Source organism: Chaetomium tenue (genome assembly GCF_020726465.1).
Source record: "Chaetomium tenue strain MPI-SDFR-AT-0079 chromosome Unknown F5144scaffold_4, whole genome shotgun sequence".
NCBI lineage: Eukaryota > Fungi > Ascomycota > Sordariomycetes > Sordariales > Chaetomiaceae > Chaetomium > Chaetomium tenue.
This window is the reverse complement of record NW_027117332.1, coordinates 428215-454426: the sequence shown is the minus strand read 5'-3', so window position 1 is coordinate 454426 and position 26212 is coordinate 428215. Positions and strand designations below refer to the sequence as shown.

The 26212-nt window shown below is 56.4% G+C and overlaps 12 protein-coding genes across 12 annotated transcripts; 7 read left to right on the top strand and 5 right to left on the bottom strand.

The window, feature by feature from the left end:
* Positions 1 to 1892: 1892 nt before the first annotated feature.
* Positions 1893 to 3209, top strand: F5144DRAFT_592398 (uncharacterized protein; the record flags this gene model as incomplete). The annotated part of the gene is made up of 1 exon (XM_066790364.1): positions 1893 to 3209. The coding sequence occupies one exon, from the start codon at positions 1893 to 1895 to the stop codon at positions 3207 to 3209; it is 1317 nt and encodes a 438-aa protein (XP_066642513.1).
* Positions 3210 to 3581: 372 nt separating this feature from the next.
* Positions 3582 to 9116, bottom strand: F5144DRAFT_620489 (uncharacterized protein; the record flags this gene model as incomplete). The annotated part of the gene is made up of 8 exons (XM_066792024.1): positions 3582 to 5135; positions 5210 to 6675; positions 7139 to 7308; positions 7538 to 7632; positions 7703 to 7847; positions 8155 to 8345; positions 8395 to 8532; positions 9097 to 9116. 8 exons carry the CDS (start codon positions 9114 to 9116, stop codon positions 4022 to 4024), a joined length of 3339 nt encoding a protein of 1112 aa, XP_066642512.1. The 3' UTR covers positions 3582 to 4021.
* A 913-nt stretch (positions 9117 to 10029) lies between these two features.
* Positions 10030 to 11005, bottom strand: F5144DRAFT_570817 (uncharacterized protein). The gene has a single exon (XM_066788800.1). It carries the CDS (start codon positions 10608 to 10610, stop codon positions 10269 to 10271), a length of 342 nt encoding a protein of 113 aa, XP_066642511.1. The 5' UTR covers positions 10611 to 11005; the 3' UTR covers positions 10030 to 10268.
* Positions 11006 to 13383: 2378 nt separating this feature from the next.
* Positions 13384 to 13898, top strand: F5144DRAFT_490429 (peptidase family M49-domain-containing protein; the record flags this gene model as incomplete). The annotated part of the gene is made up of 2 exons (XM_066785797.1): positions 13384 to 13425; positions 13512 to 13898. 2 exons carry the CDS (start codon positions 13384 to 13386, stop codon positions 13896 to 13898), a joined length of 429 nt encoding a protein of 142 aa, XP_066642510.1.
* A 104-nt stretch (positions 13899 to 14002) lies between these two features.
* F5144DRAFT_592396 (uncharacterized protein) lies at positions 14003 to 15307 on the bottom strand (the record flags this gene model as incomplete). The annotated part of the gene is made up of 1 exon (XM_066790363.1): positions 14003 to 15307. The coding sequence occupies one exon, from the start codon at positions 15305 to 15307 to the stop codon at positions 14003 to 14005; it is 1305 nt and encodes a 434-aa protein (XP_066642509.1).
* A 748-nt stretch (positions 15308 to 16055) lies between these two features.
* F5144DRAFT_647945 (uncharacterized protein) lies at positions 16056 to 16592 on the top strand (the record flags this gene model as incomplete). The annotated part of the gene is made up of 2 exons (XM_066792938.1): positions 16056 to 16063; positions 16139 to 16592. 2 exons carry the CDS (start codon positions 16056 to 16058, stop codon positions 16524 to 16526), a joined length of 396 nt encoding a protein of 131 aa, XP_066642508.1. The 3' UTR covers positions 16527 to 16592.
* Positions 16593 to 16651: 59 nt separating this feature from the next.
* F5144DRAFT_491745 (P-loop containing nucleoside triphosphate hydrolase protein) lies at positions 16652 to 18196 on the top strand (the record flags this gene model as incomplete). The annotated part of the gene is made up of 3 exons (XM_066785881.1): positions 16652 to 17165; positions 17224 to 17767; positions 17854 to 18196. 3 exons carry the CDS (start codon positions 16652 to 16654, stop codon positions 18194 to 18196), a joined length of 1401 nt encoding a protein of 466 aa, XP_066642507.1.
* A 15-nt stretch (positions 18197 to 18211) lies between these two features.
* F5144DRAFT_490551 (uncharacterized protein) lies at positions 18212 to 19029 on the top strand (the record flags this gene model as incomplete). The annotated part of the gene is made up of 2 exons (XM_066785802.1): positions 18212 to 18699; positions 18795 to 19029. Coding segments are annotated over 2 exons (723 nt in total), but the record flags the coding sequence as incomplete, so codon positions are not given.
* A 449-nt stretch (positions 19030 to 19478) lies between these two features.
* On the top strand, positions 19479 to 20342 carry F5144DRAFT_570798 (uncharacterized protein). The gene has a single exon (XM_066788799.1). The coding sequence runs from the start codon at positions 19622 to 19624 to the stop codon at positions 20117 to 20119; it is 498 nt and encodes a 165-aa protein (XP_066642505.1). The 5' UTR covers positions 19479 to 19621; the 3' UTR covers positions 20120 to 20342.
* Positions 20343 to 20777: 435 nt separating this feature from the next.
* Positions 20778 to 22064, top strand: F5144DRAFT_602181 (Mss4-like protein; the record flags this gene model as incomplete). The annotated part of the gene is made up of 1 exon (XM_066791186.1): positions 20778 to 22064. One exon carries the CDS (start codon positions 20778 to 20780, stop codon positions 22062 to 22064), a length of 1287 nt encoding a protein of 428 aa, XP_066642504.1.
* A 50-nt stretch (positions 22065 to 22114) lies between these two features.
* F5144DRAFT_570795 (uncharacterized protein) lies at positions 22115 to 23084 on the bottom strand. Its single transcript, XM_066788798.1, has one exon. The coding sequence runs from the start codon at positions 22943 to 22945 to the stop codon at positions 22316 to 22318; it is 630 nt and encodes a 209-aa protein (XP_066642503.1). The 5' UTR covers positions 22946 to 23084; the 3' UTR covers positions 22115 to 22315.
* A 411-nt stretch (positions 23085 to 23495) lies between these two features.
* Positions 23496 to 25852, bottom strand: F5144DRAFT_570793 (uncharacterized protein). The gene has a single exon (XM_066788797.1). It carries the CDS (start codon positions 25640 to 25642, stop codon positions 23873 to 23875), a length of 1770 nt encoding a protein of 589 aa, XP_066642502.1. The 5' UTR covers positions 25643 to 25852; the 3' UTR covers positions 23496 to 23872.
* Positions 25853 to 26212: the final 360 nt, after the last annotated feature.

Here is a 26212-nt window from a genome sequence, read left to right as displayed (position 1 = left end):
ACCGGAAGCTCAACTGGAAAGCCCACCTTGCGGCGGTGGAGAAGAAGCTGAGGACCCAGAGCTATGCCCTGTCGAGGCTAGCGGCATCGACGTGGGGACTGGGTCTAGCCAAAGCGCGAGAAGTGTACACAAAGTGCATCCGGTCAGCGCTGGCCTATGGCGCATCGTCGTTCCACATTCCCACGGATGTGGGAGGCGAACCGGTGAAGAAAGGCATCACCAAGGCCCTCGGGAAGGTCCAGAACAAGAGCCTGAGGATTGTGGCGGGAGCCTTTAAGTCTACCCCCATCCGTAACCTCGAGACAGAGACGTGGGTACCACCGTTGGACTTATACCTAAACAAACGGCTTGCAGATTTCGAAAACCGACTCCAACAACCCGATCTGGACGACGGCCAAGGCGGCAAAAAGACGGCGGGGAGCGTTATCCTTACCGCCTGCCGCAAGATACAGCAGAGGCTCAGCTCGAGGAGGGGCAACAGGGGCCGACCGCGAACCTTGAGGCCTCAAGGGCCCACGGCGGTAGAGAGAGCCGCGGGCACGATCATGCGCTGGACGGGGGGAACCATAGACACGGACAAGGCAGTAGAAGAGGCCTGGAGAGCGAGGTGGTTAAAGGAACGGGACGGCAGAGCAATCACCAGGCCGGCGGACGACTTTGACCATCAGCGGGAGACGCTATTCCGGAACGAAACCCTAAGGAGGCATGACGGTCTCAGCAAGGCGAAAAGCTCACTGCTCATTCAAATCCGGACGGGAGCAATAGGCTTACGGGACTACTTGTTTACACGGGAAGTCCCGGAGGTTCTGACGCCTGCCTGCGAGTGTGGCGAGGGACGAGAGACTGCCGAACACCTGGTAGTGTGGTGTTTGGCCCCACCGTTGACTCGAAGATGGGAGAGAACTGGAATTCGGACACGACGGGACTTTTACTCAGTTCTACACGGTATCAATCCCACGACTGCACGGCTTGCGAGGAGGATCCTCGACTGGCTGATGGACTCGGGGAGGCTGCCGATGTACAGCTTGGCCAGGAGGCTCGAGCTGGAAACGGCGGCCTGAAGCGCCCCCGTTCGGAGGCCAGGAGGCCTCCTCTCTTTGTATACGTAGACTCACCAGAACGCATCGTTCCTTGATTGTTGGTAGGGGTTTTTCACCCGGCCCGGGAGGGCACGGTTTTCCTGTACACTAAATAGCAGAGGGTCCGGCACGCCCTAGGGCATAGCGGAGTATGAATAATAATATTTATCAAGGTAAGATGTATGTGGCGCAAGAGAACATATGGCGTGGTTCATAGGTGGCACTAACAGGACCGAGCATGCCAGCTTAAGTTTGAGATCCAGTGTCATATTCCACCTAGTGTTGTGTTTAATCATCCTGTCTTTGGTCATTCCTTGCCAGCGTGGCGTGGGAGCTGTCGAGGTTACAAGAATACAACCATGATCATTAACAACCTGGAGGCCAAGGCTTGCCTAGGTCGCGAACACCACCCAAACCCAATATCGACAGGCCGCTGTGAAGAGTTATCCTAGGCTGGTTCCGGCAATTTATCCAAAAATAGGACTACCACAAAGGTTGTCATACTTACCCGGATATTGGGAAAAGTCTACGCAGGTCTGTCACCTATCATCGGCAAGCTTGGATGCTCGACAACTATTTGCAAGATATGTGCTACTACCCTGGAATTGCTCACCGTGTGGTTTGGCTTTGGAAACGGCCGCAGGAATGCGGGATGGCCGGAGGGGTAACACGATTTTGCGTTGAGCCATGATACCAAGACACCCAGCTATCCCTTGGATCGATTTCCTCCCTCTTTTTCTTTTAGTTCACAGTGAAAGTGGCGCCAACCACGCCAATTTGACGCTATCTAGATAGATATCATCACCATTCACAATGACCCTCCTCTCCATCCTCACCCTGGCGGGCCTCGCCACCGGTAGCGTGGTCATCCTGCCCGGCGGCACACCCAAACCCCTCCTGCTCCCCGCGGTCCCAGTCGCAGCAAACGACTACGACTCCATCCTGCGCACCTCGGCCGCCTCAGAATTCCCCAACTCCACCGTCGACATCATCCTCTCCTCGTACAGCGGCACGCTCGGCGCCGAAACCGCCAACGCGACCGAGATCTTCCCGTCGAGCGACTCTTTCATCCACGGCGCCATCCAGGCCTGGGGCGAGCACCTGCACCTGGAGCTCCGGCCCGAAGAGGTCTGGTTTACCGTGCTGGCGCAGCTCAACTTCTACATGGACGCCAACGCCGAGAAGGTGCGGCATCTGTTTGTGAAGCATGAGGGCCAGGAGACAATTTTTGTCGAGGACACCACCTGGACGCGCGTGCTGCTGCGGTTCAAGGACGAGATACAAGCACGGGTCCAGACGGACTGGCTGCGGGATTGGATCATGCCGGACTTTTCGACGACGACTCAGGATGATGAGATGACGGCGAATATTCTTATGATGGGGCTCATGAAGGCGTACTTCAAGTATGTGGGCGGGATTATCTGTGGGCTGCCGAGTGTCACGCTGTTGGGTGAGAAGGAGGACTGGGAGAAGTTGCAGGCCAAACTGGAAAGGTTGGCTGAGTTTGGGGAGGAGCCGACCGCATATCAAGCGAACCTCGTGCCGATCTTCAAGCGGTTTGTCAAAAGCTTTGACGAGCCTGATTCGGAAGAGACAAGGGAGTTTTGGTCCCACATTGTGTTTGCCAAATCCTCTAACATGTGTGGCTCGGCGCCGCTGGAGCTGTCGGGTTGGATCTCTGGCTTCTTGTTCTGGGATACGGAAGGCAAGCGGTTGGGTGGCCTTGGGGGCCAAGCAGGAAGAGCGGGGCTGACGATGGACGGCGTGGATTACATATGGCATGACATCCGGAAGCTTCCGGTAGGGTATGGAAAGGCGCCCTTTACAATGCTAGATTTTGGCGGCATGAAAGAGTTCCCGGCCTACGTCTCTGCTGGAACACTGGGTAAGCGGATGGTTAAGGGGCCGCCGGCGGGGTATGAGGCTGCTCTCACCCGGGCCGGGCAGGACACGGCTTTGGCGACCAACTCTAGTGCTCACGGTATCATTCGGCCACTCTCGGCGTGGATGGTGTATGGGCCACTCGATTCCGCCGGCGTCAAGGTGACGGACACCTTCGACAGGGAGCTGCAAATGATCGCCAGCAGGGCCAAGGCAAACTTGAATGAGGGCCAGTGTGGAGCTCCGTAGAAACATGACGGGGTTTTCTGTTTGTGATGGGAGGCATAGTGCGATGTAGTTGACCTGTCGATTTCACTGTATGCCATGAATCCCGGGCTCCGGAGTGCTACGCCGGCTTGGCACGGAGCCGTAGTGGGGCCGATGAAACCCCACTTGACCGGCGAGTGCTGGCAACGTTCCGAATCGGGGCGGAGGTGGTTGTACGATAACCGTTTAGTGTCCGGGTTTACATGGTCAAATTACCCAACCATACCATCGTCAAGTTCATATGCAGTCTGTATGCTACTGTCGCCCAACAAACTTGCGGGCATGGTCGGTATTCCGTTGATCGGGCACTCATATCACACATCACACATCACAGTAACCAGGACAAACGAACAGCAAAGGTACACAGCATGTTGTGTATTCCCATTAGGTCAATCTCGACATTATCATCAGCTCATCACCGGTTAACCCGTGCCCAACCGTTTATCCGAACCGATTCATCACCCCAAGGCTACACATGCGCCAGCCATGCCCCGACGCAATGCATACCCGCCGCCCAAGATGCGTATTATGACATGAGGAAGGAAAGAATGATCATAAAAAAAGACCCCAGATTATCAACCAAACGTCAACCTGTACAGCCCAACGAAAAGGAAACTTTTGTGCCCGCCGTGACCCGACCCAACCCAACCACCCCCTCAGGTCAGGGCCGCAAGAAGGCAGATGCAGAGAAGAAACAACAAAACAGACAGGACAACAGAAAGGGGATTTTGGAAGATTACACCCGACACCTTGAAGAGCTTGACTCAGCAACAATGCCGTTCACCCACTTCCGATCAAATGTCGTCGGGGCCATCCAGGTCAGACGCCGTGACCGACTGGGCCAGGAAATGGGTGGTGGTCGGCTTGCCGCGGGTGGGGCTGCTGCCCCGGCTCTGTCCGGGCATGGACAGCGTACGGGCACGCCTCGACCCCGGCCGCGGGATGATGCGCGAGCGCGTGCGCTGCTCCTCCAGCGCGGGGCGCGCCTGCTCCTTGGAGATGACCAGCCCCTGCGTGATGGACATCAGCTCGCCGTTCTCCACAGCGCACATGCTCGGCCACACCACCAGCAGGATCTCATCCGGGTCCACCTCCCCATCCATCATCTCCTCGTCGTGCCCGTGCCCATGGCGCAGGGCGTTGCCGCCACCACCCTCATGGAACCCGGCATCGGCCGCACCCCCGGCCGTGTCGGACGGCGCCCGCCCCACCTCGCTCGCCTCGATAGTCTCCAACCGGTCATCCCCAAAATCATCCCCATCATCGCGCGGGTGACCCGCATTAGCCTCCGCCGCCTCCGCAAACTCGGGCAGCTCCAGCACCTGCCAGTCAAAGTCATCATACGGCGGGCCAAAATACGGCTCAATCTTCATCTGCGCCAGCTGGATGCGCATCCACTGCTCACAGGCCAGCTTACACGCGGCCTCCAGCCCCGAACAAAACGCCTCAAACTGCAGCGCGGTCAACAAATGCTGCACCAGCCACGACACCTCGCGCACGACCATCTTGACGCGGCGGGCGCCCTGCTCGACCTGCCGCTCGGGCATCATGGCCACCAGCGTGGCGCGCATGTGCGCCTCGCGCGTGGGGTCCTCGTCCTCGAGGGCGCGCAGGAACTTGACGAGGTTCTCGTCGTCGTCGTCGAGTAGGTACACGGGCCGGAAGAGGTGCTTGTGCATGGCGCGCGAGAGCACGGCGAGCACGGCGCTGATGCGCATGCCCTTGGCGGCGGGGGTGTTGGATTGGGGGAGGGGGATCTGGAGTTGGGTCGCGTGCTTGAGGTAGGGCGAGTTGCGCAAGTTGGTCCAGCAGGAGGGGTCGTTGAGCGTTTGCTCGTCGATGTCCGGTCGGAAGGTCCCCTCGACGAGGGTCACGATCGTGGTCCAGATCTTGTCGAGGACCGTCACACTGAGAGGGGGGGTGGGGGTTAGTATCTTGTGTGCGAGGAACCAAGTGTAGAAAGGACGCAGGCAAAAACTTACTAGGTGTCGTCGTTCTCGCTGTGCAGGACCAGGCGGTACTGCTCGAGGTTGGTGAGTTTCCGGGTGGTGAGCTGGAGGCTTTGTGTTGTCTCGTCTAGCTGCGACTGGAGGTCCCGGCCGTGAGCCTCAGCGCTGTTTGCCCGCTCGCCCTCGGCTGTGAGCTTGCCGTGGAGATCCTCAATCTCGGTGTTCTTGTCCTCGACCGTCTGCTGCAGCGAGGCGATCTGCTCCTCGGCCGCCCGCAGTGACTCCTGCAGGCTCTCAATCTCGTTGTTCTTCTGAACAATGGTCTCGTTCAGGGAAGCAATCTCTTGCCTCGCCGCCTCGAGCTGCTCCTCGAGGCTCTTCTTCTCGCCCTCCAAAGTCGCAATCTGCTCCTTCAGCGAAGCAATCTCGGCTTCGTTGTCGGCCTTCACCTGCTCGAGGTCCGCCTTGGCAGTCTCGAGGTCGGCCACATTCCCCTTGAGGGACGCAATCTCGGCCTCGTTGTTGGCCTTGACCTCCTCGAGACCCGTCTTGGCCTCGGTGAGGGCCGCAATCTCGTCTGCGGCCTTAGCAGTAGCGGCGGCAGCAGCCTCCTCGCCAAGCCGCTTCTCTTCTTCAACCGCAGCTTTGGCCGCGTCGAGATCCGCATACTCCTTGTCCTTCTTCTCCTCCAAATCGGCATACTCCTTTGCTGTCTTTTCTTGTAGGTCGGAATGCTCCTTGGCCGCCTTCTCTTCTAGATCGACATACGCCTTCGAGGTAATGTTCTGGAGGTTGGCATACTCCTGGGCGGCTGTCGCGGCTGCCTCGGCGGCGGCGGCAATCTTCTCTTCGAGAGCCTTTTGTGTGTCCTCCAGGTCGCCCTCTAACCTTGTCCTGGTGGCGCTGAGCTGGATGATCTCCTGCACCTTCTCCTGCACCAAGAGCTCGAGATCGTTCTTCTCGTCCACGAGCTCGCCCTTCTGCTCCTCAAGCTCGTTCCGGAACTTGCGGTACTCCTCCAAGACTACCTGGTGCGAACTCGAGAGCTTGTTGTTTTGCTCCTTGACGTAGAGGAACTCGCTGAAGACGTCGGCCACCAGCTTGTAGTTGGGATCCGAGGTGAGGTCGCGGATAGCCCGTACTAGCCCGTCAACGGCCTGGGTGGGGTCAGCGTCGATGTGGGAACCCATCTTCGGCTTAGAGGAGGAGGCGGAGGCGGAGGGGGCCGGAGGTTGTTTGGCGGCGCGGCTGGCGGTGTAGTAAGAGGAGGAAGAACCGCGGACCTTGGGGGTAGCCAGCTTGGGCAGGTCTTCCGTGAAAGGAACGGTGCCGGCTGGGAGGAATAATGAGGGGAAGGAGAGCCAATGATGCTCTTCTTGACGATTGTTGGATGGAACGCTGTCGTGGGTCTCACGAAGGTCTGGGCGTCCAATCTTGGGTCGAGGTTGAGAGATGGGGATGGTGTTGCGGTGGTGGAATTGGACGAGTCTTCGGTTTGTCTATATAACCAGAAAGAATACCCTGGTCCCATGTGGCCTTGTTCCCGCCTGAGGCGACACTCATGCAGGCAGGGGCCAGGAGGGGAGGCTGAGGCCAGCGGGAGGAGAGCAGGCGTCCGAGGGGGCTGGCATCGAGTCACCACGCAAGCAATCACCCAAACAACGGATCACCAGACTGGTGTAGCGCCCATTCTCCGATGGCCACCGCCCTCCAAATTGTCAAATTATGGGCGTCAATTGGGCTCGGAGCTGCCGCAACAGGGTGAGAGTGGTTCGGCCGGGGTACCCACCGTAGACCAGCTGGCCCATCACAGCATGCCAGATGTGGCAGCATCAACAGAGCCCAACGTCCAACCACACCAGATGCAGCCTTCCTTGGATCCATGGAATCCAAGGGCCAAGGGGTACCAAGCGGTAACCAGCCCGCAGCCCGCAGCCCGCGAGGTTCCGGGATTGTAGCGACTGCATCCATCGCATCCATTGTCCGTTGGATGGTCCCCATCTCGTCTCGGTCTTGTGCAACCCGCCTCGTCAATCTGCAGCCGTTCGAATCGAAACGGGCTTGGGTTGTTTGGTTGTCGTTGATGGGGCTCCATCGAGGCTTTTGACGTGGCAGCATCGGTTGCCAGCACTCTGTGGGCAGGGGTTCATTTGGCCTCGATTGGCGTTGATTGGTCTTAATTGGCCTTGATTGGCCCCTAATTGGCCCTAATTGGCCTCGATTTGGCAGCGCTGGCCCCGCACCCGTTTCTTCCGACCCCACAAACTTGCAGCACCAACATCTCATTCGAGAAGTTTGAGATGTGGAAATTCCCGGCCATTGAGTTCTGGCTCGTCACTTCCATCGTTTGGATCGAGTGACGCTGGTGATGCTGTCGATGATGCGGGTGCTGGTCATGTTTCCCTTGCCGGTTTCTCTTTCGACCTGCATGAAGAACGCGAAAACTCTCGTTCCAACTGGTTGACGTCGAGTCGTCGACACGACGACACCCGAATTCTCAATTCTCCACCCATCGTCCTGCATCACAAGCGCCCTCGGTGGCCGGCGCCGGTGAGCTGGATCTGACCGTCCCCCGGACCCCGGTCACCGGCTCCGCCCAACCGCGTTACGGCCCGGGCCTCACGCCAAGAGTTGGGCTCGACGCCAACGCCCAAACAGGAGCCAAAGCCAGCTGGCAGTGGCAGTTTGACAATGCCGTCACTGGAGACCAGGTACCCGCGGGATACCAATTGCCAATTGATGAGGCCAGCTGAACGGCAAGCCGTCCATAGCAGCCTGAATCGCCCCCCTGGAGGCCGGGCTGGAGCCGAAACACGCCCACCACCTCCCGGAACCGGCTACTCAATCTTGCCTCCGTGCCACGTCGTCGGCCTCGGATTCTTGGGGTGAACCCCGATCCGCTCCATCCCTTGATGGCTCCGAGTTCGATTCCGCCCCCCCGCCGAGGCTGACACTTTCCGGCTCATTTTGTCACTCACCGCCTTCAATGTTACCCTTCAACCACTCAATCTTTTTCCTCTTTGCAGGTTGGACTGGGATGGAACTCGACTGCGTATTGCTCCCAGCCTCTCCGGTCAGCTGACACTGTTGCATTGAGTCCTTGACACTTCCCGACGGCGGCTTCTTTTCCCACCGCCTTCGAGCTTGGCCCGCGATTGTTTGGAGCCAGCTAGATTATTGGTGTCGAGTGGCAGTGAGGCATTGGCCAATGAGCTCACCGCCCCTTGGAGATGCAATTGATGTTAATTGTCGGCTCCTTAAGCGTGACATCGCGTGTGTGTATGTTTCGGCTATCAACGTGTTGATACCACGTGGGAAGACACTCGGCCACAACAAACAAGTCTGGGCGTGCGGAACTGTGAGAGGGGTAGCTAGACTCGGACTCTATTTATTTCCTATGTCCCGGGTAGCAAATTTCCAAATCGCCGCGGCATGACGGGTCAGTCGTCTGAGGGGTGATTACCCTGGTGCTCCAAGGATAACTCCGCTCTGGGATCTACGGCTGATGCTGAGGAACCTAATCTGTGACAAAGACTTCCCCGTGTTCTGAGACTGCCATTCGTCCAGGGCCCAAGTGTAGTATAAGGTGGATTTCCAGCTAACCAATACAAGCCGATTTGGGTACCGGCGCCCAGTTCGGACGGACGAGTTTGTTGTCAAAAAGAAAAGGCGCCTTAGCAACGTCTCTCGAGTAGATTCTTCATCACAAGCAACCCTCTCCCGCCGCTAAGCCGACTCGCCGGGCACAGGGAAGCGGCTCGCGGCTCAACGGCAGGATTCTCCACCAACAGGTACCTAGCCTTCTATGGGCAGATTCCCCAAAGTATCATCGCGCCATATAGCAGGTGGCACTAATGTCATGCCAGTAACGAAGCCAGCATAGGAAAATGATGTTTTCCGTTCAATTACCTAGTCATTACATTTCCCCAAGTTCGGCCATCCTAATCTTCTGTTAGTCTCCGGGTTAGGAGAAACCAGTAAAGTAGAGCAATGCAAAGTAAAATTGCCAGGGCCATCTAGATAGACTTCCATGTTCTGGACTGAATGGGTAAGGGATGGACCTCGGAGAGGATTTTCAAAGCACGGTTCCCGGGACTCGCGTAGTGCTAGAAGATCATCTGTTCACTAGCATTACTAATGATGGTATAAACAACTGGCTATCTCGCTCTCGCTAAAGCCTGCTGATACTCAAGGGCCTAAACCCGTTGTTCTTACAGAAGTTGGGCTTGTTGCTCACCAGGGAGTCGATCCTATTGCTCATGAAGCTGGCGGCCCAATTCATACCCGTGACAGCTCCGAAGCACTAGCAACGTCTTCCACCTGCTGATTGATCCCACCCCTCGTCCCCTGCTTCCTCCTCAGTCGACTGTAAAGAGGTGGAAGACAATGTTCCACCGATCTAATCGCCACCGTTCATGTCATTCTCCTCATCTATCCCATCCTCTACCTTCATGAACTCTAACAGGTATTAATGCACACCCAGTCTTTCAGAATTATGGTGCCCAGAGATCACCGGCAGTAAACTGACGATTGACCTTTGTAATCGGTAGCACACAGAAGAATTGGTCATGCATTCAATGCAAGATTTAGTTTGACTCGTAATCCAGCGCGCTAGACACATTATATTGCCACCAAGATGTGCCAATTGACATCCAGAAAGACAGGCACCCCAGCGAGGGACTGAGGATTACCGCTAGGGTGACTGGCGTCAGACCGACAAGCGGAGCAGGGCGATGGCCTCCAGGTCATTGGTCAGTGCCAGAAGCTGCCTGGCACTGCAGTTGTAAAGTACCATACAATATGTAGAATATCCTAGAGCGACTACTCCTTAATAGTGACATTAAGCTTCTCTTCCCGGAACTATAGAATCTTGCTAGGTCGAGATAAGACTCTAAACCGGAAGACCTCGACTGACAAAGGAGATAACAAGGGCAAAAGCGGAAGGACAAAACTCAGTTCTGAGAAACCACTGCCTTCGATGAAGCGCGTGCCACCGCGGCGACGACATGGCGGGTGTAGTGGGGGAGGGCCGTGATCGCGAGGGCGCGGGGAGATGATCGCGACGAACTGTCCACGGTTGGTGTTGAGCACTTCAAGACCGCCAGTTTCTTCGGAGAATTTCTCCCATTCGAGAGTAGAGCCTCTCGTCTTCACGTTCCCACGCCGTATTCCCAGGGAAGACTACCTTCCGTAGGCTGTTCATTAATGGCACAAGGGGATGGTAGTACTGCGTGAAGTAGTTGTCAGCCGTCTTCAGGAACATCTCCTCCGACCTCACAACGATGAGCTTGCTCCCCGCTACATCCTCTGTACGCTCGTCCGAATTGACGTAGTTCTGTTTGTCGAACCGTGGAACGACTCTATCTTTCTTTGGCCTGTCGAAGTGAACGCATATCCAGAATAGGACCCAAAAGAATGACTTAAGGTCGTGCATGAATGAGTGTTGCTGGCTATGAAGTGCCCCGACGGCTATGAAAGCCCATATGCCAGTTTTTCCCTTTGCCCCCGAGGTACTGATACGCTGCTCGTTGATAGCGAGATCCAAGTCAAGCAAAAACCCGCGATTTTCTTTATCGATTAACGTGGTTGATCACCGAGCGGTCCATATCACCGAGCGGTCCACTTTCCCTCCGCATCGCAACCTCTTCAGGCAATTAATCCACCACAATACAAGAAAATCAGTTGCACTCAATGCTACTCTCCTCAGCTGACGTCGCCTCATCTTCCTGGCAGGTTCGTACGTTGTGCCCAGTCTTGCCGCATCTTCCGCAGCGCCGCAAAGTCGATAGCCCAGTCTCCGACGTACCCCCTTCCGCCAACCTCCTACCCGATTGCCGTCTACCAGTTTCCTTCTCCGCGATCAAAACCTGTCCTTCCTCTATAGTAAGTGCCCCTCCAGCCCGGAGACGTGTACGCCTAGCCCTCCGGCGCTTTGAAAGGGCCTCGTTCGCCTTCTCAAGAGTTCGGACTCGGTCTTGAAGAAGGGTCATTTCGTGGACAATTAGCTCTGTACCCTTCGCCAGTTGCTTTACAGCAGAAAACATGCTAGTTGGAGAGCTTCCTTGATGATTGGCAATCCGGGTCCGTACATGTTCAGACTGTAAAATAGCCTCGCCAGGTTTATGCGGTGTCTGAGAGACCCATAGGTTGGCCTCTGGGAGGGGGGGGTCCAGTCGGTGTTGGTGTCCGTAGCTTGACGACAAGCTTCGACAAAACGGCCTGGGGGTTATCCGGCACTAGGCCAGCGCCTCGGAAGCCAGCCTTGATATTTTCAGCTTTCATTGTAGCGAGGTGAGCGGCTTTGAACGCGATGAAGAACTCGGTCTTGGTGATGTGATTGATGTGCGCCTTGATGAAGGCCTCGAGTTCGCGGCCGTACATCCGCTTCAACACGCTAAAACAACCGACATCTAGAGGCTGGGTGATGTGCGAGGAGTGAGCAGGGAGGCAGAGGGTAATAATATTTTGCTCCTTGCAGAACTCCTCAAACTGGGCTGATAGGTGGCTCTCGTGACCATCTAGGACTATCATCCGATACACCCCCTGCCGCTGGGTCTCCGTGTGCTTATGGAAGTGCTTGATCCATTCCAAGCCCGTATCATTGTCTGTCCAGCCGTTGGGGGAGGTCTTGATAACCCAGGAGGGGGGAAGATCGCACTCGGTGTACCAGGAGGCGAGGTGGTTGACGCCCTGTACAAGCAAGAATGGTGGCAGCACAAAGCCGTCGCTGCTCACGCACTCAATCGCTGTTGCCCATTCCCGGTTGCCAGGCTGAAGTTGCTTGCCTCGACCGCGTCGATCGGAACGCGTAACAATCATGTTGCTACAGATAATGCCCATCATAAAGCCTGTCTCGTCGAAGTTGTAAAAATCGGCGTCTTGGATGCTGTACTTCGCGCGCATGTTGGCCACCAACCGGAACCAGTCCCCAATAATCTTTGGATCTTCGCAGAGGGCTCTCTGGAAGTCGTACGTACGCGAAAAGCGCGTCTTGAGCTCCGGGCGGCGCCGTATGAACCGGTATGCCCACTGCTTGCCAGTTGGTCGCGCGTGACGCGTCGCGAGGAGGAGATCGGCCATATCTTTCACCCCATCAATCCGAGGCGGGAACCCTCGCGAATCTAGATCGAGGATATATCGTACAAGGGTCTCTTCTTCAGCCAAGGTCAGATTGTGCTGTACGTCGCGTTTCTCAGGCTTTGCGACGCGGCCCTTCATCCGGGCGATGAGGGTCGACTTCGGCACATTATACGTCTGCGCAGCACGTCGGATCGACATTTTTTTGCGCATACGAATTGCTTCGATGGCAAGCATGATTCTGGCTTCTTGCATTTGCATAGACATGGTTTTTGTTGTAGTGTGGTGGAGTTTGAAGGTGGAAGGTCGCGACACGGATGGAAAGTGGACCGCTCGGTGATATGGACCGCTCGGTGATCAACCACGTTATGAGGTTATTGAGAGAGATATCCCTATGCAGGAGGCCAGCCCTGCGCCGCAAAGACTCATACCCTTCAATACAGTCAGCGAACGCGCTGAGTAGTACTGCTCAAGAACCCGTACTATAGATAGGGGTACCGTAGTTGCGAAGGATGATACGCCGATATACTCGATTGGGTAGTGTGTTGGTACTAGTTTTAGTCGGCAATTCTGAACGATATCGCTTGTTGGGCGGTAAGGGGGTATTGGCCTCGTGTCACGAATATGCCAACAGGTGGAACCTCGGGGGCGCGGGACGCCCCGAGCCAGTCATTCAACGGACCAATCCGGAGGACGGAAGGGTGATCAGTGAGCTCAGCCGCTAAGAAGACTGAGCACACTGAGCACCACAATCGGGTCACCAATCAGGAAGCGCGAACTGGTCTAAGTGATCAGTGTGATCAGTATCTGGGGAGACTGAGCACACTGAGCACCACGAAAGTAGACAAGTATATAGTCACTCGTTCTGGAGAGCTCTGGGAGTTCTCCAGTTAGCAATCACAACTACAGTTCGCTACAAGCTCGCAAGCCTACTGTTGAGACAAGTCGATTGTTGTGCACCCTTTGGCTGCACCGAACCTAAGCATCCACGAGAGATTACCTTCAACGAAGCTGAACCCTAACAGGATAGGATCCTGAAGTAGGTTCGTCACAGATTGCGAGGGCTTGCTAATTTCAACCTTGACACAGGAGTAGGTTTCTTCGCGGTTTTGGATCTGAGCTGAGCTGACATGACATGTTCGCGGCAGAAATGGGGACAGGCCCATAGCCAGGTCAGTCCTTCCCACTGTACTAATTATGGAAAACGCCCATGCCTAAGGTGATCCAAGAGACTGACATCTGTGTCGACACCGCAAAGGCCCACTTCACCATTCTGAAATGCCTCCTTCTCCACGGCGGTGGCTGCGTCTCCGTCACCCACGACAAGCCACAGCACAAGCTAACCGTACGGGTCGACCGACCCAAGATCTCGACGCACGGGAAACCAGCCCTCGGCAGGATGCTCCTGCAACTGCACATGTTCCGATGCACGGCCGACGTCGAGGGCTGCCGCACCTACTACAAGGCACTCTCCAAAGTAGAGGGCGAATACGTCGAATGGCGGCAGACGGTATTGGCGACGAAGCCTCCGCCTTTGGTCTTCGTGCAGGCCAACACGTTCCTCGACGGCGACACGGTCGTGCTCAGGGAGTACGAGGCAACAGTCGAGGGCGTGATTCAGAGCTGGGCGGAGAGAGGCGTGTGATTGGGATTCCTCTTACCTAGCCGACATGTGCATCTGTTCGGCTGATCCAGTCGTCATCATTCTTTTGTTCTCTTGTTGGCAGCCTTTTACATTGATTTGCTTCCTCATCCATTACCGGAGTGTTTGACGGCGTCCACGTACTGGAGGATCTGAAACAAGGTTTGCACCAGTGCGAAGAAAATGCCAATTGATCCAAACAAGAGCACACTCCAAAAGGCCAGCCACGCCGGCGAGTTGCGCCGGTCCGTCCACAGCTGCATGATTGACTGCGGCCTCTTGCCGGCCGCGTAGCTACTCAGTCGCACCAGCTTACTTCGGAGGTAAGGGAAGTCGTCGGCCAAGTCGTATTCGTCGCGTTCCACCATCTCCGTCGCACACTCGTCTGGTGGGCGCTTCCGGCCGCAGAGCTGTGTCAGGAACTCGTCGTGCCCATCGGGCGGCATCCGTGCAAACGGGCGAAGGCTTCGAAAAACCTCCCGGGATTTCTTGGTCTGCCCGAACAGCAAGCGGTAGGAAAGAAGCACTTGTTGAAGGAGCTTGGTCACATCCTCCTGGTCTGCCCATGGTATCGAACCGCGCGTCTCAGAGGCGCAGCAGTGTAGGACACACCTATGACCGTTGCCCAGACTATTCCGCTGCTTGCTCTCGGGTCCCACTCGTGCGTCAAGCTGGCGGCGAAGTTGATACATACAAAAGGAAGGATATCGGTAGAGAAACACGGTCCCAGAGCGCGTGTCCATCTCGAGGTGGCAGGACAGCGTGTCCACCCAACAGAACCTGAGACCGCAGATGTTTTTGAGGATGTGGGCGTTCATCTCCTTTGGCGACACTCTTTTGCACTCAGCAAAGGACCTTTGCTGGTCGTCGTCATTGGCGGCAAAGCCTTTGTAGTTTGGCGGTGGAAGCATCATGCCGAACCCGAGAAGAAAGTCCGGTAACGCTTTTCTGCTCGCGTGTGCGGCAAGCTGGGTCAGGCAGGCCCGTGTTTCTCCGTGGGATCCGTCCATTTCGTCGAGGATGCTGAAACGCCCCGGCACCTGCTCCTCCGCCGAGACAAAGTCTGGTTTGTAGAGCATCGTCTGCCAACCCAGGATGGAAAAGACAAGGTCTTGAACAGATTGCATCGCTTCGTAGTTGTTCTTGGCGGACACGAGGCCGAGCTCGAGGAGCGAGTTGGCGATGCTCTCGATGGTCTTTGGCCCAGGGGCCAAGATGAGCTCTCGGGTCTGGTTCCACACGGCCATGAATGCGTCGGTGTGTGCGGAAGCGGCCTTATCATCGCACTCGTCGTTTGTCGGGAGGGAGAGGAGCGGTCGTTGTGGCTGGAGGCTGAGTTGTTGGAGCACCCACCAACGATACCACGGGAGGTCGTCGAAGGTTGGGTCGAGGAGGCGCTGGGCGGTGGTCATGGCGGTTCGTGCGCCAGAGAGGGAGCCGAGCTCTGGATCCGTCACAAGAGGTTGGCTTTCTTGACACTGCATGGTTCGTTTTTGGATTGGGGTTGCTGGGGTGGGGGCACCGCAGGAGGAGGGTGGCGGGGTAGCAGGAGGGAAGATTGGATCTTGATAAAGGTGATCCTGGAGAGGATGGTCCTGATGAAGGTATTACTTACCGAAAACTGTATCGTCCGGGCTCTCCGACATCCCGGACAGTCAGACGGAGGTCTGCGATGTCCATGTAGGGTGACAGAGGTATCAAGAAGCCCATGGGGGCATCCGGTGATTTAAACACTGAAGTCCTCGTCCTGGCAACAGGGGCCAAATTGTTGGCCCGCTGCCCGCCTTCTGTCTGCGTTGTGCTTGGACGCGCCCTGTCGAGGAGGAGATCTCCCGCAGCTCATTGGCGGCTATAATTGCTTCGGCACCTAGCCGACATGAGCTTCCCCTTACGATCGGAGCTGAAAAGCCACTGTGAGAAACCTCAGTTGGTGGTTGTCACCTTGGTCGCCTGCAGTTGGTGAACCAACAGACCCAGCCTCCAAAGCTGGACATGCCCATATACATTGCATAATGTGAAACATGGCGCAAAAGCCATAATTTACCTTGCTTGCGCTGTGCCTTGTGTGTTACCCCGCTTCGTACCACTGGAACCGCACTCCTGAGCTGACTGGAGTTGGGGCAAAACATGTTTGTAACGGAATAACCATTACAAGAGAAAATGACGAGGTAGGCAACCTCGAGTCCTATCTTCTACCGTATCCAACGGGCTAAATGCACTCGAGCTGACTTTATTCGCCCCAGTGGGCGTGGACCTGGCCGAACCCCGAGCCCGCTGTGGCACCGCGCCCTGGAGAGATACCAGGATGAACTCCAGGGCATCGAGGACTATGACAACATTCTCAAGATTCACTCTCTCCAGGAGCTCATCAACTCTTTCTCATCCGTTCGGTTTCCGGCTTCTGAGGACTATTCCGGCGTCGTCTCCCTTCATAGACTTGCCCCTAGGCTCAAGTTCGTCGATGACTTCTCGGCCGTTCTCGCCTTGTGCTTTGGGGCCGACGCGACGTTGACGGCAACGGTCTGGGGCAGCATCAGGCTCATCCTGGACCAAGCGTCTTCGGCTTATCAAGGATATTCTCGACATGCTGGAGGAACTGAGTTTGACCTTGCCGCGCTTCCAGGTTTATGAGGAAACCCTTCCCCTCGACGGCGAGCTTCGACGTGCCTTGGTGGAAGTGTACTCCGAGATCATCTGCTTCTATGCCAGGACCATCCACTTTCTCCGGAGCAACCCCTATCTAGTTCTAAGGAAGAATGCGTGGCAGACCTTCCGGAGCGATTTTTCTGCGTATCAAGCGTATGTCTTCTCACGTCGAGGGTGAGGCCGATGTCCTTCGGATGCGGAAGGATGAGGATCGGTACCACGAGGTCCTGCAGCTGTTAGCTTCCATAAAAGTGGACAAGGAGAAGGAGAAAGACCAACAGCCCGTTCGTTACGACAACATCCCTTTCTCCATGAACCCCAAGTTCAGCGGCCGCCAGGACATCCTGGAGACGGTTCACAACGCCCTCGGTCCGGATGCTTCCTCGCCATCGACCAAGTCCATAGCCTTGTTTGGCACGGGCGGCGTCGGCAAAACCCAGATTGCGATCCAGTACGCGTACCGAAACCAAGACCAGTTCGACATCGTACTGTGGATTGCGGCCGACAACGCCATCACCATGAGCCAGAGCTTCCGTGTTATTGCAGAGGGTCTTGGGCTGTTGAATGCGGGAGAAGAGCCAAAAGACACCATATGGGCGGTAAGAAACTGGCTCAGTACCACAAGTAAGTCGTCTCTGGTTCGTTCTATCCTTCTTCTCGCGTGCTGACCCATCTATCTCAGAGACGACCTGTTTGGTTGTTTTCGACAACGCCGATGATCTCGCGGCGTTGAAGCTCGTGCAGCCAGGATCAACCCGTGGCTCGGTGCTGATAACAACGCGAGACTTCACCGTCGCCACAACCATACCATCTCAACATGTCCAGGTGACCGCGCTGGCTGAGGACGAGGGCAGTAAGATGCTTCTCAAGGTCATTGGGTCGGAAAATGCGTTGCCTTCCGACATTCAAGACGCAATCGCCATCAGCCGAGCCTTTAGTGGACTGCCTCTAGCACTCACCCAGATCGGCGGGTTCATCACGCAGCGAAAGCTGTCTCTCCGCGATTTCTTGCCCTTGTACAAGAAGCATTCTTCCAAGATCGACTCGCGAAAGGCGCCCGGCAGCGATTACGAGTATACGCTGAGCAGCGTCTGGGATGTGTCTTTTGGAAAGCTGACAGAAGACTCAACTCGACTTCTCAATGTCCTGTCCTTTTTTGACCCGGATTGCATCCCTGAGGAGATTTTAACCCATGGCTCGAGCGGCTTTTTAGCCGATGAGATGGAGTTTGTCCCACCTCCGCCCTCTTATCTCAACCCTTTACAAATACCTATCCTTGCGAGCCAGACAACTGACCATTTATTTTTCTTAGCCTTGGCGATGCTTCTGAGGAACTGCTTTGCGCCGCGCTGGTGAACCGCAACAGTGAGTCTGCCGTTCTTACAGTTCACCGTCTGGTGCAGTCCGCAGCGAGAAGGAGGTTGAGCGAGTCCAAAAGCATCAAGTTCTTTGACGCTACGGTACACATGTTGTGCTGGGGCTTCCCAGATCACTCCAAAGTCGACATCGGCCACCAAGTTTCGGCATGGGAGCGATGCGAGAAATGCCTCTCCCACGTCAACCGTCTCGTCGAGCTCTCGGACCAACCCAAGAACAAGTACACGGCAGGAGACAAGCAGAAATATGCCGATCTCCTCCTTCAGTGCAGCTGGTAAGGCTGGCCCGCAACCCGTCTCGGGTCCGAGGACCCCTTCATTGCCTATAGCCTCAACAACATCGCATATAGCCTCAACAACATCGCACTAGCGTACACCGAGATGGGCGAGCTGCAGCTTGCTTACGCCGCACACGAGGAGGCCATCAGACTGCGGCTCAAAGCCAACAGCGACAGAATCGGGAACTCATACAGCAACATGTCAAGTCTCCTGCTGCGACTTGGCCGACCAGACGAGGCCGAGGAGATGCTGGCGCGGTGTCCTTCTCTCCAGGGCTTCACCGACGAGTCGTTCCTCAAGACTGGTAACCCCCGGTTCTCGGGCGATATGGTCTTGCTGTCTCGCATCCGCCGCGCGCAGGGAAGGCCGACCGAGGCCCTGAGGCTGGCGTCCAAGGCGCTGGCATTCCGTCGCAGTCTTCTCGGTAACGGACTCAAGACGTGCGATTCGCAATATGATGTTGCTTCTATGCTACTCGACGACGGACATGCCAGCTCAGCCGTGTAAGTGTCCATGTCCCTGGTAATTTCCTTTGTACCTTCAACCTCGTCACCACAATACTAACCATGTTTTCTCTACCTATCTTGGCATATTTCAGCCAACTGCTCGAGGAGATTGTGAGTATCTGCGAAACGTATTCTGAGGGCGAGGGACAACGGGCTCGTGCCCTTTACAAACTCTCTGTCATCCACGTAGAGAGGGGCATGACTGCTTCGTGTGAGTCGTGCAAAGAGGAGGCGCTCAATTTACGAGCCAAGTTGAAACCGGAGTTGAAGGATAAACCATTTGAGGAGGCCGAGTTTGCCAAGTTGTGTCTTTGGATGCTGTGGTAGGTAGCCATGGAAGGGTTTCCCAGCCATCAGCCCATGTAGTCCAGTCAAACTCATGGAAATGTTATCTGGTGGTAAGAAGCGTTTGAATTAAATATAGGACACTAGGGTAACTACCTACTTTCAGAACGCCAACCGCCGAAACCAGTTTGTCGACTTAGGTAGTTGGTGAACCTTAGCGGAGCGTGTGAGCCGCCACTGGGCCGTGCTGCGCTCCACGTCAAAGCGGGAGGTTCAAAACGGACCTGAGCTCACCCGGACCGGCGGGCAAGCCGGAGCCATGCGCACAAGAGTGAATTATTCCCGGCAGCGACATGGGCGACGGCGGCGAAGATAGAGGAGGAATAATCGAGACTGGAACAAAAAGTGGGATACTGTGTGATGATGTCATCACGGCAACCAAGTTTACCGAGACATTGAACCTTCCTTCCCGCCGAGCCCGCCTATCATGCCGTTCATGGTCACCTGGAAAGCACCCTCGAGAAACAAACTTTGATCAATACTGTAAGGTAGTTTTCGAAACGGACCTCAATAAATTCCATTTTCATTCACAACACTCACCCCAACGACCAGATCATCCCACCAGACAGCAACGATGAATCGATTCACCACCCGCTCCGTGTCAAACATCTCAATGCTCGCCTCAGCATGCCGGCGGCCAGCAGCCGTGACAAAAATCCGCGCAGCCTCCACACCCTCACTTCGGCTCTACAGCAACGGCAAATCCTCCGCCCCCAAGTCCGCCGAGGAGCCCAGCGCAACCAGCGGCGGATCCCGCAGCAAAGAAGCCGTCGAGACCGGCTCCAGCCCAACCGGCGGCATCGTCCAGGACGGGCTAGCCGACGGCGACGCCCGCGGCCGGACAGGAGGCGGGCGCCCGCTCGACAGCTCGGTCCACCCGCCGCCCCGGCCCAAGATCAGCAATGCCAGCGTGCCGGGCGAGCGCCCCAACCTGACCCCTGAGCAGCAGGCTGAGGTGGATGAGCATAATCGGGATTTTGAGAAGAAGCATGGCAAGGCGGAGCCGGCGGGGGATGATAAGGTGGATAAGAGCTTTTGGAGTGGGAAGGGGTCGAGACAGAATAAGGAGTGAGGGTGAGAGCGTTGGAGAGGATGGGCTTGTTCGGGAGACGTGGAGAGAATGGTGATTGTTAGCGGTTGATTGTATTATTATGAGTTAGACGCGGAGGTCTGGAGCCGCTGTACTGTATTAGCAATAATTATGCCCGGCAACGCGGTGTCGATTTTGTCAGTTGCGCAAGTGTTTCTAGTATTCTTTCAAGTCTGTTATGGTAGGTACCTAATTTCAGCCAGGAACACCTCCCATCTCCAACAGTCACTCGTTAGTATTAAGCAAAGCCCTTCTTCTCACTCCCCATAATCTCAATTCAATCTGAGAATTACTGTTTTTGGTCTTCTGTGTAGATGGGAAGGAGCACTCGTACAGGTGCAATGCTGCTTAGGAAACTGCGCCCTGGGTTATGGAGGTTCCTACCTTAACTTGAGGCCTTCCTCTTTGTTCCTCGGCCATCAGGTCGGTTGATTCACTCAGTACCAATTGGCCTTCGATTACCTATTCGAGGTAGCATCGTACGCCCTTCGATCTTGTGTGGGTCCCCGGCCTTGAATCTCCCCGATGACGCACGCTGACACGGCCCAGAACCAATGATTTGATCCAGTTCACGTTCCCTATGAACTCTTCACTCAACAACTTACAACACCAAGGACATTGCGGGTACATCACCACCAACATGGCTGCTGAACTACACCTCCCCCACCAATTTGCAGGTGCATACAAGACTCTCACAGCGCAGTGCCATTGCAAGTCAACGCACTTCACTGTCACCGTCCCGACTTCGGCTCTTCCGCTCCCAGTCCACCTCTGCCACTGCAGCATCTGTCGCTACACTCATGGAACCTTCAGTTGCTTTCACGCCCCCCTTCCAAAGGAAGTCGAACCCCACTTCGTCTCACCGTCCTCCGTCGAGTCATCCGTCACGGGATACATTCACGACAAGGCGGCCTCGGAACGCTTCTTCTGCACTACCTGCGGCTGCCACATTGGCGACCGCGACTTGAAAGTCGACCCAGAAACGGGGAAAACCCCATGGCGCGTGGCAACCTCCATCTTCGACACCCACGACGAAGAGACCTTCCAGATCCGCTCTCACTGCTTCGTCGACCCGGCCACCGAGCCCAACCTCGCCACTTGGCTACCGTCCATCAACGGCCGCGATGTCCACGTCTGGAACCCGGGCCCAGATGATCCCCATTTCCCGTTAGCCCAGTCCCGCCCCCCCAAACCAGACCTCCCAGACCGCAACCACCTCCTCGCGCAATGCCACTGCGGCGGCGTGCGCTTTACCCTTCCGCGCCCCTCCGAGTCCGACGCCGCCGACCCCTTACTCGCCCGCTTCCTACGCACCGGGCCCACCCCCTCCCCTACCCTCAACTCAGACTCAAACCCAAACCCAGACCACAACCCTTCCCCCACCAACACCACCACCCACACGGCCCAAGCCCACCACGCCCACACCCCCGCCACCCTCAAACGCGTCGCCTGCCTCTGCCTCTGTACCGACTGCCGCCTCGTCTCCGGCGCCCACGCCATGCCCTGGACCTTTGCGCCGCTAGCCAGCCTGCAGCCAGCCATCCCCGAGTCGCTGGAGGGCGGGGGCACGACGCTGCGCGCGTATCGCTCGTCGGAGAAGGTGACGAGGGCGTTTTGTGGGGGGTGTGGGGCGAGTGTGTTTTATTTGTTTGATGATCCGGAGAGGGTTAAAGTGGGGGATGGGGGTGAGGGTGGGGAGGGGAGGGTGGTGGTGGTGGATGTGGCGGTGGGGTTGTTGAGGGATTGGGAGGGGGGGTCTGTGGCGGCGGAGGAGTGGCTTGCCTGGCGGACGGGGAGGTTGGCGGGGTTGGAGAGTGGGAGGAGGTTTGATGGGGGGTTTGCGGAGGGGTTGGCGGAGGGGTTGGGGAGGTGGGGGTTGCGGAGGTATGGGCGGAGGGAGGAGTTTGAGATTCCGCAGGATCTGTAGGGGGGAGGGGGAAAGGGTGTGAGGGGGTGGTATAAGTTGGTGGGTGCTGCTGGGTACTTAGCCAAGAACGCGGGCAGGGATTGAAGCTCATTTATTACTGTTCGCAGCGGCGTCTCTCGTTTTCTTGTTGCCGTTATTCGTGGCCGTCATCATCATCCTTCGTGTTCATACTGTTTTGGCTCCCTCCCTAGCACCAACGCCTCCTTTGTTGTCCCATCTCACCCTTCGGCCCCTGACAAGCCCGTGCACCCTTACCTCGACCCTGGCCCTCTGTAGATGTCTGAACTACTCTGTGTGTCCGAGCTGGTATACGTCCCCGACCCAATATGTATCCCTGCCCCGTTCTGAGTCCCCAACCCGGTATGCCTCCCCGGCGCCAGCCCGTCCGTAATCGTAGCATGCGATCCCATCACCTCCGAGTCCTCCTCCTCCCCGCTCCGACTATCATCACTCCGGCTTCCCCGCCGCTCCTGCACCAAATGGGGACTGCCGGGATGAGATTCCACGTACGGCGGTGGCGGGTCGAGCGCCCCCGAGGCTGTCACCGCCGTGGCCGAAACGCTCGCCTCCTTCACGACGATCATCTCGACGTCTCGCCTTGCCTTGCGTCGGCGGTGGGTGAAGAAGACGATGAGGCCGGTGATGACGATGAAGAAGACGACGATGGAGATGACGATGGCGGCTATTGTGCCGGCGGACAGTTTGTGGTTGTTGTCATCACTCGGGTCCTCTGGGTCCAGCCGGAACGGATTCACATCGTCGTCATCGTCGAAATTGTCGGGTTGGCGGAATGGTGGGAATGGCGGGTTTGTGAAGGTGAATGTTTGCCGGGCTTGTATTGTGCGGGTGAGGAAGTTGACTGCTCTAGTTACGGCAGGCATGGTGGGCTTTTGGGGGTGAAGGTTGATGAGATGACTGAGAGACACACACACGTGGAAACAAAATGACCAAGTGGGAGTAAGTGTAACAGAGTCTGGCCGGAGAACCGGGGAACCTGATATATTTTTGCCAACTGGGGTCTCCCCAGACGCCTTCATATTCGGGACTTCCCGAGCCCCGAAACATCACCAATGGCTTGTCCGAATCTGGCAGCAGATCGTCCAAACCTCCCTCAACGAAAACCGTGATACGCCACAATCACCCGCCGGCGCCGAAAAAGCCAGAACCACCGGAAGCCCTCCACTTGGCTTGTCCGCAGCAAATGGGAGGCGTATGTGAAACCTTTTAGCACGTCTATTGGCCGAGGTTTTATGTTGTGCGATGATTGTTGAAACTTCGTCCCGGGCAGGAGTAAGACTCGGGTGTGACATCCACTCCGCCACGGCTGAAGAAGCGGGAGAGTGGCACACCTGCAGATATTACCGCGCTTCGGAAGGATTTAAGAAGGCTTACTTGCGGTGGCCAAATGCTGCAAGTACACTCTATTTTGAATGTAGAGAATCCTGCCGGGAAGGCGGTGAGCCGCCATGATGACTTTTGCTCTCCGAGGCGGTGCCACATTCCTGACCATTTCTATATCAGTCGAGCCCGGTTCGTACGTAGCATTCAACCAAGAATATTTTCTGTACTCATAGAATCACGTCACCTTTGGTTACCTAGGTACCTATTCACTAAAGAATCTGTTTAGGTACTACCTCCGCGCACCATGAACAGGATGCTTCCGATTCGACCCCATCAATATCTTATGTCATTACAAACAAGGCAATATACATATTTGCCGCTGCAAATCTACGCTCACAGTCCTGGAATCCAAACCCCCCGAATACACCCCCCACTCTCCCCGGATGTGATGCTCACGACCACCGTACTCACAAATCGGCCTCATCCATATTCCTCACAAACAACATAAACCACTGCACCGCATTCACATGATTAATCACACTGACCTTCTCATTCACCGTATGGATCGACCCCAGACCCGGCCCATCCTCGGGGTCATACCCCGGCGAGAAACGAAAGATATGCCTGCTCAAATCCCAGTAATACCGCGTATCAGTATTCCCCGTCATAATCCCCGGCGTAACCACCACCTCCTCACCATACAGCGCGCGCGTGGTACCCGCCAAAACCGAAAACGGGCTCTCAACATTCCCATCCGCGGGCGTGACGGGAGCGACCTGCAGCTCGTGATCCGAGGCCGCAAGGACAATAGACTCGGGGGCCTCATCCTCGCCGTCGAAGGCGTGCAGGGCGAGGCCGTGGCGGCGGGCGACGGCGCCGGCGACCGCCGTGAGCCGGTCCTTGACTACTTGCGGGGTTTCGCCGATGTTGATGCGGTGGTTGACGACGGCGGTGGCGCGCTCCGGCAGCGCGTTGACCTTGATGCCGCCCGCGATGACGTCGACGGCCTGCGAGGTCTGCATGAGGTATTTGATGTCGGGGCCCTGCTTGGCGGCCTCGAGCGCGAGGCGGTCGGGTGCGGCGTGGCAGGTGTTGGTGTTGGTGTTGTGGGGCGGGCGGTGGTTGAGGAGTTTTCGGAGTTTGTGGGGGAATTTGGGTGAGTAGGCGGCGCCGCACTGGAGCTGGGTGTAGTAGGGGTTGGAGTCGACCAGGCGGGTGCGGTACTGCTCGGATTCGATCTCGGTGATCAGCTGGCTGAGGATGCCGATGCTGGTGTGGTCCGAGGGGATGGAGGAGTGGCCGCCGGGGGTCCGGACTGTGATGGAGACGTCGGTGTAGCCCTTCTCGGCCGTGCCGGGCTTCGCAAACAGCGTGCCCCAAGCACGCTCGAAGCTGCTGCCCTCGTCGACGATCACCGCGATGCCGTCGGTTCCGTAGCGTTCCTGAAGGAATGCGGACAGCTGGGATGCGCCTTGCAGGCCACTGCACTCTTCGTCCTGTCCGAAAGACAAAACTATGGTTCTTTTTGGCTGGAACTTGGCCTCGAGAAGCAGCTCGAGCGTTTCCATGGTCGCGATGAGCTGGTTCTTGCAGTCGCTGGCACCGCGACCCCAGATGTGCGTGCCGTCGTACTCCCCACTCCAGGGGGGGTACTTCCACGCGCCAACAGTCTCCGGGGGCACCGGCACCGTGTCTTGGTGAGCCATGAGCAGTGTTGGCCGCAGCGACTTATCACTGCCCTTCCATGTGTATAGCAGACCGTGGGTGTTGACCTTCTCCACCAACAGGTGTTTGTGGATGAGAGGGAAGGTCTTCTCCAGAAACTCATGGAAGGTATAGAAGACATCCCATCGCGGATCCTCACCAATGACTCCCAGATCGTCAAACGACTCCGTCTTGATCTGGACGGCGGCGGAAAGACGCTTGATGGTGGCATTCCTGAAAGCGGCGCTGCTGATGTGCTTGTACACCTTGTCAAGGTCCTGGTCCTCGCTCGGACGTAAAGGTTCCGGCTGTGCGCATCCAGCTCTGAAGTCTCGCTCTCGTTGAACCGACCCTGCCAGGACTCGCTCCAGGGAGCCGATGTCAAGGAAGGTGATTGAGAATAAAACCAGGGCCAGAAAAGCGAGCAAAAAGCCTTTACCCCGTGAGTGCCTCGGGGTCCCCTGTTGAGGGCCCGCACCGAGAGGCAGCATCGGGGCCCCTTCTGGCTTCATTTTGTTGTTGATGATAATCATGAAATCCAGGGTTTCAGTTGTTTCGGGGAAGAATTGGCACTGGCGCAAGCCACGACTGAAATGCTGGCACTGAAACCCACTTAAGCGGGGATCTCTGCCGGGGTGCCGAAGCACAGCCGTGGCGTTCCCGCCGACCTGCTGTTTTGGATGATAGCGCAAGTAGCAATCTTGATCATTAGGTAATTACAAATGAGATATGACGAGAAGGGGATGGATATCTGGTTTAAAGGAAGGGAACGTAAAACCGAATTCTTGTGTGAGTTGTGCACATATCAGGGCATTATGTGTGCTTGCACGGCACTCTGGTGAAGTTACCACCGTGGCTGCCATCTCGCTCGCCACATCCTCATTGTAAATGGTCACTGAATGGGGTATGATTCCGTGGATAGTTGTGGTGCTATGTACTCCAGGCCCGTTCAGGTCGAACATGACGTTTTTAAGGAGGGGGTTCATTCAGTATTGGCGTGGGGGAGGCCAATGCTTTCTCCGAGAACGGTTCCAGTGACGGACTCCTTCTTTCAGGCGGGCTCTGTAGATAATGAGCAGTGGGCGGAATAGGTACCTTTCACA